Source organism: Chaetodon trifascialis, chromosome 4, assembly GCF_039877785.1.
Source record: "Chaetodon trifascialis isolate fChaTrf1 chromosome 4, fChaTrf1.hap1, whole genome shotgun sequence".
NCBI lineage: Eukaryota > Metazoa > Chordata > Actinopteri > Chaetodontiformes > Chaetodontidae > Chaetodon > Chaetodon trifascialis.
The window spans coordinates 24,654,490-24,669,952 of NC_092059.1; the positions used below are offsets into that span (position 1 = coordinate 24,654,490).

The 15,463-nt window shown below is 42.9% G+C and overlaps 1 protein-coding gene across 1 annotated transcript in view; it reads left to right on the forward strand.

The window, feature by feature from the left end:
- The window catches only part of gmds (GDP-mannose 4,6-dehydratase), a 157,928-nt gene extending 145,540 nt beyond the window's left edge, over window positions 1-12,388 (forward strand). Inside the window, exons 10-11 of the mRNA XM_070960866.1 lie at window positions 10,515-10,583; window positions 11,839-12,388. Coding sequence (XP_070816967.1) covers window positions 10,515-10,583; window positions 11,839-11,901 — 132 coding nt within the window. The 3' untranslated portion in view covers window positions 11,902-12,388. The remainder of the gene's footprint in view (window positions 1-10,514; window positions 10,584-11,838) is intronic.
- The last annotated feature ends 3,075 nt before the right edge of the window (window positions 12,389-15,463 follow it).

Consider the following 15,463-nt stretch of genomic DNA (forward strand, 5'->3'; position numbering starts at 1 on the left):
GATTTGTGATGCTGCCACATTCCTAGATTGCAGAAATTATAATAATACATCAATTTCTATAACTCTTATTATTATTATGTTATTAAGGGCATTATATAAATAAGTAAATAAGAAAAACAAATAATGAAAGTCAGTAAGATCCAAAACATAAGATATAAAACAGAAATAGAATGATTTAATTACTTAAACCAAATCCCATCAGTTAAGAAAAAGCCATAAGATAAAAGTGAGTCTTGAGAAGAGATTTAAAGCAGGACACTGAGTTCGCCTGCCTGAGATGCTCTGGCAGGGAGTTCCACAGCTGAGCGGCCCGGCCAGCAAAACGATCATGACGAGCGCCGTGTTGCCATAACAGAGAGAACTGGTGGCCAAAGTCATGGTTGCGTACAGTAGCCGGAATGATTGTGCCCAGAAAGCAGAGAAATGGGCTGAGTTTAGAGAGAAGTCTAAAAAATACATAGAAAATAAGATTTTGTGTAGCAGAAATCTGTTTCTGCTCTCCAGTTAATCCTGTAAATCATATTGTGATTTTGCTATCCCTGTGGGGGTCCCTACCACCCAGACACCACTGCACCAGTGCACTGCTGGATACACCGTGTTTGTCCACATTTTTTCTCCTGCATTCACACTAAAAAATAATACAGAGCAGAAGTTTGCAGACTGCGCTGAAAATGTGTACAAATCCAGATTTACTGGATTTTAGAGGAAAACTGTCGACTTGGCGTATTTCTGTAGTTTCTTGGAGTTTGTGTAGTTCAACAATTCAGCGCATTTTACCCATCAGCCACAGCTGTAAGAGGGTGCACTGCAGCCCGAGCTTTCAAACAGGATTTTTAACAAGTCCAGTTTGCTCCAGTCATGTAAACCAGTCATTGTCAGTTAGGCCTGGCGACCGACCCTGGGGGAGGCGGGGTTCGCAAAATTCTGCCTCCTGATTAAATATAGTTATTGTGCCTTTAAAAAAAGGCCTCTGAAGTGAAGTTAAGCAAGAACACAAGTACAATATACCATCAAGTGCATTACTCCCACATGAAGACCTGAGTCAGCAGAGACTCAAAGTTTTATCATAGATAAGAATGAACATGCACACAGTTGAGCAATACATTGAGTAACCATAAAGGGCACTTTGGTGTCAGTCTGCAAAACACTAAAGAGAGTAAAAACAAAAATAAGGGACATTAAACCTAATTTTCACTTCTCAAATGAGTGGTTTGCCTGTTTTGCAATGCCCTAAACACCCTGTTCCAAAGCTGCATCCAGCAGTGTTAGCATAGTTTCTGCTGATAGAGATGTTTTATTCACTGGAGTGATGACCCAAACTACAAAAATTGGACCCAGATTTTTTGGTCCAAAACAACTGCAAGTACAAGAAGCTGTTGAAGAATCTAAACACAGAGGCCGGGTGTCAAAGCCCAGACAGACCCCTCAGTGCTGTGCAGAGATTACACAACAATTAAGATAAGACTGGATGACATTTTCCTCTCCCTCGCTGTCGCTCTCTCTCTCTCTCGCTCTCTCCCTCCCTCCCTCCATCTCACTCATTTTCTCTCTCTCTCTCTCTCTCTCTCTTTCTCTCTCTCTCTCTCTCTCTCTCTCTCCCTCTTTCTCTCTCTCTCTCTCTCTCTTTCTTTGTAGTTTGATTGTAAAGAATGTTGTTTAAAGATTGTTTAAAGAAGGGAAATTATGTTCGCCTTTGATGTCTCCTGAAATATGAAACACCCAGAGGCTGATAGAAATGCGAAGCACTCATCACACACACACACGAACACACACACACACACACACACACACACACACACACACACACACACACAGGCTGTAATGCACAAAGCGCGACTTCACCCAAACTACATTATACAAATGTGCAAACAGACTAAACACACATTTCACTTTTCAGTGGAAATGACTTAACTGCACAGTTTCAGTTTGACCTCAGTGGAAGTGAACAGTCACCTGAGCACCCCCCCCCCACCCCACTCTCATTTTCCCTCCACTCCTCTCTCTCTCTATACCCCCTCCCCCCTCCTCCTCCTCCATCTCTCACTCTCTCAGTCTGCAGCTTTCTGCTGACTCCAGGAATTATGATCTGTTTCCCGTCCGCAGGAATAATAGAATACAGGAGGAGGGGGGTCGGCAACAGCTTAGTGGAACAGTAGTGAGGAGTCCAGCTCCACTGTGGTTACACACTGCGTGTGTGTGTGTGTGTGTGTGTGTGTGTGTGTGTGTGTGTGTGTGTGTCTGCAAATGCATTTATATCCAGATGTGCAAATGTGCGATATTTTCCTCTTCATTTCCATAAACTTCACACATTAAAAGATTACCCTTGGACGTGGGCACACACACACACACACACGCACAGAGAAACACGAATTTACCTATGATTAGCAACCATAAATTGAAGCCCTCCCCCTGTTATCTCGACAGTAAACGTCTCACGTATACAACCAGGCGGCGGGCTGCGGATCTCTCTCCAAAGCGCTGCCAGAGCCTTTGGGCACTTAACACTATCGGCAGTTAGATCCAGCCGCTCGAGTGTTTTTGGAGTGTGTGTGGAGTGCGTCCTCAGCCGCATAAATATTTATCACACGGCTCCCCCAGGAATTTTAATGAGCACTGATCGAGTGCAATCAACACAGCAGAGCCCAGAGGAGAGAGGGATGGCGAGCACGGCGAGGAGACGAAGCCAAGTGACAGTGTGTGATGTGATGTTTTGGTTTTGAAACATCAGAAGAGGCTTTCACTGTTGTCCTGTGGACATTCACACTGTCCTGCTTCTCTGCTAATTGTTTCCTGTTGTTCTTTGTGTGTGTGTGTGTGTGTGTGTGTGTGTGTGTGTGTGTGTGTGTGTGTGTGTGTGTGTGTGTGTGTGTGTGTGTGTGTGTGTGTGTGTGTGTGTGTGTGTGTGTGTGTGTGGTTTCCTGCATTGGTCCATCTGTAAATCATACTGTTTACTCTTTTAAGACTTGAGGCTGCCATACGTGTCACTCCCTGTGTGTGTGTGTGTGTGTGTGTGTGTGTGTGTGTGTGTGTGTGTGTGTGTGCGTGTGTGTGTGTGTGTGAAGTGTAGTGTACGTACTCATCAGGATGACAGGGCCACCCTTTAGAGGTCACTTAACACATTGTGTGCAGGCCAAGCTGCATGGGGAGTCAGGGAAGGAAACTTGAGCTATAACTCACACAGCTCCTTCTCTCTCTCTCTCTCTCTCTCTCTCTCTCTCTCTCTCTCTCTCTCTCTCTCTCTCTCTCTCTCTCTCTCTCTCTCTCGCTCTTTCTGGCTGGGACTGGCCAATAACTGTCTTGAATTCCTAAAGACACAGATTCTCCCAATTCATTTAAATATATTTCAGTGACGCTTTATTAGCTTGATTTAGTTCAGTTGGCCCGTTCAATCCCAATCAATCAATCCCGAAGCGGAATCAAACCCACAGAGCTTCATTCAGTTTGAGTGAAATCCCAGGTTTTTCTTAAGATGCCAAATTTAGATCAGGCAAAATCTAGAATGATTCCTTTTGATGGATCGGTGCAGCCACAGAAAACTTGGCTTTCTGTATTTTACTCGGTGCAAACATCATATAGAGTCAGTGAAGACCTGGAGCAAGCAGATACACAGTGAATGTGACAAAATTGACAATGCAGTTTCCCACATTGAAGATACTGAAGGGGAAATTTTCAAGGTTTCAAGGTTTTAATAATGTAAAAACATACCACACATACAAAATAGGAATCTCCCTCAGTTCAGTTGAGTTCATTGAGCTTAATTAGAGTGATGTACATAATATATAAAAAAATATATAGAAATACAAAAGCAATATGATTATTAAAAATAATATGAGCATTAATAAACTCTGTGTCACTGTAAATCAGTCAGTTCCTCACAAAATATACTCCATGTAACCTCTGTCTTTGTCTTTTTTCTGTCTCTTTCAGTTCAGTTTTGAATTTTGTTTTATTGGTAAGAAATGTAAAATGCACTTGTGTTCCCAAAGCAGGATGTTAGGTCTCAGATTGTTTCATTTTGATAATTAAAGATGTCAAACTCTCAATTTTCAAAGAAAAAGGCACAGAAAGTTGAGAAAGGATTGGTAAAGAATTAATAAGGTATATTTTATGCCCTCTTAGGGGCTCCAGACCCCCAGGTTTAGAAACACTGTTCTAATGTCAGATTGTACCAATGCAAATTGGCTTTTTTGGTAATTCCATAAAGCTTGTTGCTGTCAAAGCATATTGGACAAGGTTACATGTTACCACGTAGTCTCTTGTTTCATCACTCCCTCCAGCCGCGTCTGGCAAGTAGTAAGTCGAAGCTCTGCTGGGGTGAGGTGCATTCGAAATTGACCAGTGACAGATTTGTGACTCTGGAACTGAACAACCGGGAATGATGAAGCGCTGTCTTTTGTGCCAAAGTGCGTCTTTACCTGCACACACTTCCACGAGCTCACACACCTGGTCGCCCAGTGAACACAGCAGCCGCCATGTTCCTGCAGATGGGAGGGAGAACTGATCTCCTCTTCATCCCTTCTTCGCGTTTCCATTGCTGTCATAGTAGCATCCTGGGTATAAAAAGCCCAGGATCAGGGTTGAGTTCTTCCATCAAAACCCCAGCAAGGTCAAAGGTCCGAACATCTGGGTCTGGTCGGAACATCTGGGTCTGCCGGGGACACGGAGACCGTGAGCTTCAGACTCTCACAACATTCTCGGCTGCTTTATCTGATTTGCTTTGAAGTCTCTGTATTCGCAGCCTCGTGTCCACTACTGTACAAATACCAGAGACGCTACTGGACTTCCAAAACCACATCATAGTCTCCCAGCATGCAACCCTCAGAGGCAGAGAGGCAGAAGAGAGTTGTTTTCTTGAGAACGTTTGATCTGTCTCCCGTAAGTGGGTGGGTTTCCCGTTGGAGGAAAATGAATACAATTTCAGGACCTTTAGCGTTCTACCTATCCTTACATACACGTGTGTGTGTGTGTGTGTGTGTGTGTGTGTGTGTGTGTGTGTGTGTGTGTGTGTGTGTGTGTTCGCACGCTGCTACATGTTTGTGTGCGTGCCCTCCTATGTTTGGGGGTCAGCCCCAGTGTGCCGTGTGATTTATTGAAAGGCCTTGCAGTGATACCAGAATTCCTTTGCGTTAAATGCCTGCTCTGAGTGCCTTTTACTGCCTGTGTGCTTTATGGACCATGATCACACTCTATTTGTCTCTCACTTTTACATTTCTAAGGATTATTTTTTTATGGCTTTTCGTCTTTAGTGAGAGTGTCAGGAAAAAGGCAAGAAGGGAGAGACGGGGAATGGCAGGCCGTGTAGTTGGAGATAGTTTCTCCGAGCTGAAGAGAGTTGGCACCCTTCACGTCTGAGATTGTGTCACCAAGGTTATGGCAATAGGTGAGCAATAAAAGTCCTATAGAGAGCCGAGGTGTTCGCTAACTAGCTTCTGATCAAACAAAATAATCATCAGTTACTCCAAACTAAATGAAAGAATGAGAGAGGGGAAAAATGTTAAATGTTATCCAACTTGCCAGGATGACATTTTTTGCCAGTCTCTGCAAAACCGTTTCAATTAGCTGTGATGTTTAGTCTTGTCCTTGGGTTATAAAAAACAAATGGCTTGGATAAGTTGAAGGAGAGGTCATGGTCGTGGTTAAAAGACACAAGGATTATCTGCTGGAAAGAAGTGGGGTGTGAGTAATTTTCAGCATTTGAACGAAACATTAATGCTGTTGTATTTCCTGCCAGAATAGTCTCATTTTACTATCCACTACAGAGAGGGATACAGTTTGTTCATCTTAAAATATGAATGCGCTGTACCCACTGTAAGTTTTACGGATGCTCGTGGAGCAGAGGCGAAAGAGGGGAAGCACGGCTACAGCTTTCATTTGTCTCAGTTGGATTACGAGCCTCTGGAGCATTACCTCTTGCCTCTTGAAGGGCCATAAAGGTCTCCTGGTTGATTTATCAGTCCAGTCAATTAGCAAGTGATTTAAAAAGTTTGTGTTCATTGGAAAAAAGTCAGAGGGACTCAGTTCTGTACATGACAACCATAGAAAAGAATCCAGTTACCTGAGAGCATTGCTCTAAGAACAGAAGTCAGAGCTTTAGGTTGCTTTGCCATGCAGCTCATGGTGAGCTGTTTATTTGTATTTTGCAACAATTTTGGTTCAGATACGGTGCAGTTTACTGTTTGACAAAGCATTTTGAATACGCTAGAGCCCTGGTTTCATAGCTCACCCACCGAGGCTAATGGATGCTGCAGCACTGAGGGCCATTTGACACATTAAAGTGACAGAAAGCATGGATTTTCAGAAGCAAAGACTGGTGTGTTCCTGCGGTGAGTAACACTGAGCTACACTGAGCTTATGAGTAAACTGCAGATGCTCACACTACTGTATGGCCTAGGTGATGATGGTGATGGGCATCATGATGACAGTGATGATGATGGTAAACAGCTACAGCTGTGATGTTTCTGTATTCTGCCTGATTTAAATCCATCAGAGACATCATAACAAATGAAACTCTGGTCTCAATTTTTCCAGCTTTGGTTCACGTATGAAATCCATTTTTCTATGCGTTCTCCCCGTCTTGATTCCCACTCATGGTGCACATCAGCCCTCAGACACTGTGATGCTTGCTCACAGGCCGGCAGCATGGTCTCCGATGGTGAGCGGGTGTAGTTCATATTGTCATGTAATCTCTGAAACGTGCTGAATGGTCCCAGGGTGAGGGACACATTCTGTCACGGCTAATTTTCAGCTTTTTTCCAGTTTTTGTTATTATCACTGCTGCTTATTTTCAGACGTGGGCAGAGCTCTGCTTTAAACAGGATGTACCAAAATGTTGGATTTGGTTCCAAATCGGATCCATATGAAGATTATATTGTGCCCCCATCTGTTAGTAGTTCATGTTGAATTATTTGCTACATGCTCTGTTTGGGGTGAGTTCACTTGGCCACAGAACATTCTTGTTAGCAGTTTGGAAGCAGCTTTTATTCCACTGAGCTGCACTCGGCAGACAGATCTGCAAGGGTGAGATCGTCTGTCACCTGCAGAAATCCTGGTTGACAAAGTCCAGGCGCTGGATTAACTTCCTGGATGCTGAACCGTGTGGTTGTCTGCTAAGACGGCAGACTTAGCAGACAAGAGTCTGATTTCAACAGATGTTCTCCCGCCAAGCTCAGACGGAGATTTCAGAGCCTAGCCGTGACAATGACGAAAGTGAGGATGATGACGTTAATAAGAGGCACTTCTTACTTCCTGTCAGCACGTGGTATGAAAATTGAATCCAATTGAAATTTCTGGCATTGGTACCAATACCAGAGTTTACAGAGTACAAAATTTGACACTTTTTTAATTATGATAGACATGACAAAATCCCATTTTCATTTATTTTCAGTCAGACTTCTCAGTGCCTTGATGTTTAATGTCTTTAACACGAGCAACATTACAAGAACTTTGCATGAGTAAAACTAATCATCTGATGCCAACTTTCGATACGTGGCCTTTTGGTTAACACTCAGAAGTATTGAGAGTAAAAGCTAGGCCTGACTTTCTGTGTCTAGTTGTCTCAGTGATGAATTTTTGCAAGTGGTGGAGTCACAAAATCATGTAATGGTCTGCAACTTTAAAAGCAATTATCTTCCATGAGATGAAACTCTGCTGCGTTAATAATCAGTAACAACGATCATTTGATCAATTTCTGTGTGTGTTTTGTCACGGGTTCTATTAGAATAATGAGTCTTATGTCTTGAGAAATGAATAAACCCTTGGCCAGTAAGCCAGTTTAATGCTTTAACATCCGCGTGGCCACAAGAGTCCTTGTGATGCTAATTTAGTCGTCTGCCCATGAGGGCCGTCCTCGTACTCAACTGTACATGCTGACCAATGTGTAAACACATCTCTGTGTGTCGGCACCCAATGTAGAATAAGCAGATTTGTGTCTGTTTGGACTGTATCTGCCCCTTTAAGGTACTGTTACATTTGCCTTTGGTTAGATGAAACTGGCCCTCAGGATGTGATCATGCGTGCAACATGGGTAGTAAATAAACTCAGGACAATATATGAGAACAGTTCTGCAGTCTGCACCCAGCCAGAAAAACGGCTTCTCAGTCTCTAAACACAAGCTGTATCAAGACAACACTGTTTGTGTTGGTCGCCAAAGCAAATTCCTGGTTAAAGTTGGGCAAACAAGTCAGCCAGAGCCAATTGGAACTCAACTACAAACACATTCTTCAATTTGTCAGTGGTCCTGGCTTCAGTTGAAGTGAATGAAAGATGGATGGCACCTTGACTGAGGCTACTGACAGCAGAGCTAGCAGTTGCAGCTCACAGCATATATCAAGGTTGTCGGCTCAGGTGAAGGTCTTACCTGAGCCTCAGTGAGCCGGGGTCTTCTCCCGTGAGTCAGGGCACTGTGTCACACTGCGGAGTTTTTTTCAGTTCATTTGATTTACATTCAGCATGTATGCAGACAGAAACTAAACAAGAGGCTACTTCAGGGTTTTTTTTGGGGGGGGGGGTCACTTTTATGCAGCACTGCAACTTTCTTATGTTTGTTTTCCTTCCCTTTTTTTGGCATCGGCCTCTAACAGGCTAATTTCAGATAAGACCCACCCTCTTGGCATTTAGCAACCAATCAGAAAGCGCGGGGAACACAAACATTAAAGCAGGTTTAGTTTCTACTAAAAATGTACCATCTGTAACATTTGACTTCAGAGCAGCTTCAGTGTTCGTGACGAGGCCAGTTGATGTTTCTTTTATGCCAGCTACAAAATGTTCTCCATTACAAACCTTAATCAATATAATTATGAAGCAAGTGGATTATTTAATATAATTGTGGAGTAAGTCACCCTATAATAATTACATTCTGCCCCATGATAAATTATGTCTCATTGCTGTAGGTAATTAGTCTGAAAATGTTTCCAGTTATGGCTTCAGAGCCAAAAATGGATGTGAGTAATGTACAGAGCTGCTCACATGAGAAAGAGCTGTTTGTCCTGCTGTTGCGGACGGAAGAGAAAATGGGCTGTAGCTTTCATCTGCCAGGCTGCATGTACACCATGTGAAGTTCAAAATAAAGACTGCTCACCTGGAATTGAACCACGTTTTCCAACTGAGCAGTGTCACAAGCTGAATCAGCCTGTACTTGTTCACGATGTGTGTGTTCAGTGTTCTTGCTTTTGTGTGTAATCAGAAGAGTGTGATTAAGCGCCGTGGAGCCTCACTGAGATGTGGGTCCCTGCTCTGCAGAAGGCTGAACTATGCCAGTGCTGCTGTGAGCGTTCCTCTGTAATAAGATCACCCAGAAAAGACGTTTTCAAGAGCTTCAACGTCAGACGAAAGCACTGCTCTCTTTTTACACAATATGTCCGTTTGTGTAGTCTTGCTCTCGGGCTGTTGTTCATGGTTTGCACCAAGCATCTTAGTTCCAATTAACAGAAATTTAACACCGTTAAACACATTTAACACCACACCATCCAGTATTTTAGACAATAATGTGCTTCCACTTTGTAACAAACCCTTTCATGTTTCAACAGTCACCTAAAAAGAGTGGAAGTATTTTACTGGCCTCATCCAGCACCTATAGGCTAAACTGAGCTGTGATGTGTAGTTCGGATCCTACCTTTTGAAAGCATCACTGAAACGAGCCGTCCTCACCAGAAAAGTAGCCATATAGATCAAGCAGGTTAATATGTGAAGCCGAAAGTCCACGTAACAGCAACATACTTATTTTAATCCCTAATCTCTGGCTAAGCCTAACCAAAGTGTGACCGTTTCACGATGTTAACCACATGAGGAGGTGTGATATATGTTGTTTTGGGAGTCTTTGGTAATTGACCTATACAGTCGTTTAGTTCTGAAGATGTGTTGAGTATAACACTAGTCAGATGTATTGGACGTTGTTAGGACATATCAAGTTTGAGTTATATTCCCCTCAGAGATGGAGCTGAGGTGGAAACAGAAGAGAAAGGCAGCCAGAGAGAGAGAAAGGAAGTTTTACAACCAGGACGTACAGGGAGACATTTTTTTTCTGTCTCTTTGGTGGTCCCAAGCAGGGTCTCACTGGATCTTGAACCTGGTGCAAAACACAACAGGGGGGGAAATGAGTAAGGGGTTCAGGGAGGTGGGAGGATGAGTGGGGGGTCCTGAGCTGGGGGTTACACCACCAGAGTCCCACAATTCATCATCCTCTGGCACCGACTGGGGCTGTCTGGACGGAGAGGGGGGATTGATGGCCAGCGAGACTCTGTGACCTCCCTTTTCCCCGAGAGAGGAGATACTGTGTGTGTGTGTGCGCGTGTGCGTGCTTGCGCGTGCGTGCATGCGCGTGTGAGAGAGAGTAATCATCACCCTCCATCCCCCTGCATCCTGTTGAAAACGTTGAGTTGGACACTGAGTTGAATCCAGTAAGTCTTTATATGAGGACGACACATCTGATCACACATGACAGATTATTTATTTTTCTTCCTCTCTCTCTCTCTCTCTCTCTCTCTCTCTCTCTCTGTCTCTCTCTCTCTGTCTAACAGGACTACCTACAAGGCGACAGCACCAAAGCATATCAGGAGTTGGGCTGGAAGCCAAAAGTGACTTTTGAGGTGCGTGTCACACACCTGGTTTGTCTGAAATTAATATGATATAAATGACATTATTTTACACACAAGTACAGACGTGGAAAGAGTTGCTTCAAAAAATGGAAGAATGTTTCTGGAGGCCTTTGACGTGGCTGAGCTGTGTATGTATGTATGTATGCATGTGTATATATATATATGTGTGTGTGTGTGTGTGTGTGTGTGTGTGTGTGTGTGTGTGTGTGTGTGTGTGTGTGTGTGTATAATGTAGACGGTAGCCTACTTTTTGTAAGCAGATTTTTATTAAGTTTAACTTAACATTTAGGGATATACAAAGACGCACAGACTTCAGAGGCCCACTTCATCCACACAAGAAACTACAGAAAATCAGCAAATGAACAACAGCTAAGAGTACAGGCCGAGTTTATCTCTTACAGAGTTATCATGTCTTATGTCAGCCTGATATCAGCCTACTGTGTGTGAGATGGGAAGGAATATGAAATAGTTTCCTTTATTGGAAACGTTTTTTAAGCAAACTTCACGGTGGAAGGCATGGAATTTCATAAAGATAATAGTAACAAAAGAAGATTTTCCAATATATCTCATGATGTGGCAAAGGAGTGGAAGGCCACATGTAAAAAACATCAGCTGATTTTCAGCTGCAGAACCTCAGACAGACGTCTCCACACTTGTAAAGCAAGGACTCGAAAAAGTATCTTAGTTTTTTTATTCAATCTATTCACCATTGTTTGCATTAACATGGACAGCAGAATTTAATAAAACTATAAATGATATGATCACACACAAGGCTGTGTATTGATGGACATTTTGGGGCTCACTGTTAATACAGTGTCTCAGTCATGTTTCTGATACCAAAGTGATCATTTTATGCAAAATGGCTGAATTTTGCCTTGAATGAAAACTATGGCGGTTCAATATTCAGCCTTCATCATCAGCGTTTTTGAGCCAGATTTCTGCTGAAAGTCAATAAATGATAATATTGTATTATTGCCTGTCCCTAGCACCTTGCTGATACATACTATCAAAACAAAGCCTCTCTGTGTGTGAGAGGGAGCTGGCGTCTTCATTAATAGCAGGCCGACCATAAACCATAATGTAAATAAATAGAGACAAAGCATCACTGGCTCAACTGTGTTTGTGTTCAGAGATTGATTCGGTTCCCTGTCGTTTTCATTAAAGACGAATAGTGGACCTTTGTGGAGGACTTTCTCCTCCTTCATGGAATGAAATGTTGACTTGTGACCATGGTGTCCCTCTACAGGAGCTGGTGAAGGAGATGGTGGATGCCGACATCAAGCTAATGAAGAAAAACCCAAACGCCTGAGACCAAATGAGCGAGTCCAGAAAGGACGGAAACCTTTTAGCACTCCTGACACCAACGTGTCAACGTGTCCTCTGTTTACCTGTATGTCTTTTCCAAATCAAGTGATTGTGTCCTTTCTTCTCTGTTGACGAGGTTGCCTTTGTGTCGTGGGTCTATTTCTAGCATCATTTCATTTTGATTATTATTATTTTTTTGTTATCACAGCAGAGGTGCCTTTTATATTACAAAACTGATCATGTCATAATTTATATAGAGGCAGTTTTAGGGTTAATATATTTGTTTCTTGTGATTGTTACTGAATTGATTTTCCTTGTCAAAGATGACAGTTTTCCTTCAGAGGATAGAATGGCAGAATAGATAAATAAATAGAAGGATGAGTAGATTTTGTTTATGTCTGGATAATTATAATCAATGGGTTTATTAATGGTTTGACCAGTATGCATAATGAACCATTTGGTACAATAAAAACTGATGTTTTTACATGAGGTCCTCCTGTTTGTTGATTTGTTTTCTGATGGTTACAGTGATGAAGAGGTGGCACAAATATATTAATACAGAAATGCTGAGATCCAGGCATGAGAGCAAATCAAGGCAGTAAGTCCTTGTGTGTGTGTGTGTGTGTGTGTGTGTGTGTGTGTGTGTGTGTGTGTGTGTGTGTGTGTGTGTGTGTGTGTGTGTGTGTGTGTGTGTGTGTGTGTGTGTGTGTGTGTGTGGGAGCGCAGGTTGTGCAGAGGTCGGCTGGCTCAGCTCCTGTCGCTCCTCTCCCCTCCTCTGGCTCTCCAGGGTTTTTTGCGAGGACACTGCGCTCTTGTGTACGGCAGGAAGTGCGTTTTTTCCCCGCGCACGGAGTCCCAGAGTCCCGCTCTCAAACGCCTCTTGTCTGTCCAGACTGGCTGTTCATTTCAAAGGCACTGCGCGCGTGGAGCCTGGATCCGGACCTGCTGTGGTCCTGATGATGATACAGCGGTCAGGTTCTGTGTCTGACTCAGTGAAAACACTTCCTCCCGCTTTATTGAAGTTAATTAAACCTTCTGACATGTCCTCCGTCTCTTAGACAAGCAGATATTTGCCTTTGCTTGTCTTGAATTTAATAGTGAATTTACTCTGTAATGAAAATGCTTTTCTGTCTGACGACTTTTTCTGATCTTACATCCTCTTGGATTATTGAAATTTAAACATAAAGTCCAACTTAAATAAAAGTTAAACATTATGTTTAATAACGTCTCTCCGACCTTTGAAACGTCACGGAGCTGACTGTATTTGTGCGGGCTGTGTCAGTATTTTGGGGGATTTGTTAGTGGTGGAAAAAGTATTAAGATTCTTAACCGACGTAAAAATAAATAAATAAGTAAATAAATAAATAAAAAGAAAAAGAAAGTTATGCAACAGAATTGTTCCTGTCACGGTTATATTATTATTCTATAGTTTCATATATTTAATAATATAACATAACATTATTATTAGTGATGCATTTATGTTCATTAGTATTTTGACTGGTGGAGCTCATTTTAACCATATTGTAAGTATATTGTTGGATAGTTTTATCTCAAGCAGACCATCTTATTTAGGAGCTTTATATAAAATGTTAATCTGTAAAATAACGAAGATAAATAATGGAGTTAAAAAACGGAGGTGAAGTAGGCTATAGAGGAGCAGAAAATCAGAACGGTGAGCACGTGCAGTACTTGATAAATGTTTCACACTGAGGTCGAGCGGTTTGACTCTCAGCTCGTACGGAGGCCTGCAGGTCTCAGTGAGCGGTGTGAGGAGGGCGGGGTGGCCTCTGTGTGTTTTTGGGACAACACCTACAGGACACGGAAAAGCCTCTCTGATCATCGTGGACAGCGCCGCGTCTGCCGGACTCTAAACTAGAAACACATGTGGCTCCGAGGTTGTTTTGGCCCCTGAAATCACTCAAAGAGCACAACACACACACACACACACACACACACACACACACACACACACACACACACACACACACACACACACACACACACACACACACACTGAGCCTCAAGCCTCGCGCAGGTGCACCGCGCAACCCTCAACAACAATTAGGCAAGTCTTGTGATCAGGCTTACTGTTGGCCCTTACAGACAGTAAATCTGATCTGGATTTGGGCCACGAATGTAAACTTCGATGCAGCTAAACAAACACTTGGAGGGTTTAAACCGCTCAAACGGTCAATTTAGACTCATGAGGTGGTCAGGGAGTCCACAAGTCCTTGTAAAATACCAATATTACAGTAGTTCTCTGTCAATCTGCTGGACAATGCGGGGGAAAAAAACTCTTACATTAAAGCTGCGCCTTTCGTTCAAAGCAGCAGCTTTTAAACTGCTCTGTGAGCACGTTTGGACAGATTTTTTCTTCTATAAAACATCATTTCACTGTCAGAAAAAAAAAAAAACAGAACCAAGACATCTAGATTAGCTGTTCATATTGCGAGTAGTACTGCATCATCGCGTACTATTAATAACGTTTAATAATAATAAAAGTTATTCAGGCCAAAGCAACATCTTAATGTTTTCATCTCTTCATGGAACTGCCTTCAATCACTGAATGCGCTGCTTCTTTATAAATAACTGAATTTTCATTTGTCCTTTTTCATCACTGGGACACAAAAAAACACGGCAGCAGTCTAACTCATAGACATATAGTCATCATATTTCTGATGTTGTCCACAGCTCCGCCGAATAAACACAACATAGAGGCGTTACTAAATAACGGATGAGAGAAAGTCAAAGTGAACAGTGGTTCAGGCTGAAGATTTGTGGATGGAATAAAAGCAGGACTACAGCCTACGTTCAAGCTGTCTAAAGAAGAAGACGTCCATCCAGACAGCAGCTGTCGTCGCCGTGAAACTCATCAGCGGGCGCACTGAACACTGAGCTTCACCTCACTTGCGCTGAAATTTGACGGACGTCCCTCCTCCTCTGAGGGCTGTGGCTGCTTTGATAAGTGAACGCGATCACGGACGGAGCTCAGCGGGTCCTCGCGGCTGATCTCAGGACGCGGACAGTCAAAGAGCGACACGAGAGGCAGAAAAGTCAGGGAGGCAAAGCTTTGACGGATCCTGCGGGAGCAAAGACCGAGAGAGGAGATCTCAGCCGTGGATTTAGCTCCCCACACACACACACACACACACACACACACACACACACACACACACACACACACACACACACACACACACACACACACACACACACCTCAGCGAGACGAGGTGAGGAGTGTGTGAGAGAAACTCCCACTTTGGCCAACACGTTTCTTCACAGCTGCCACAAATGTTGTTTTTAAAGTTGAGCGCCTTCAGTCTGTCATCCAGTATTCAGTTCACGCTGTCTGAATGTCCTTCATGCAGGGGTTTGAAATAAAATACACATTTTACTCGTTTAAAAACGTTTCATAGGGTCTCACGAGCAAGATTATGTTTAATATTAGGAATTTTCCCGATTTTGTGCATAAAACATGCAGCTATTATATGTCACTGATCACCGCGTGAAATTTAATATTTACCTTTTGGCTCCAGCTGCGAAAATATGCTAAATAAAATAGAACA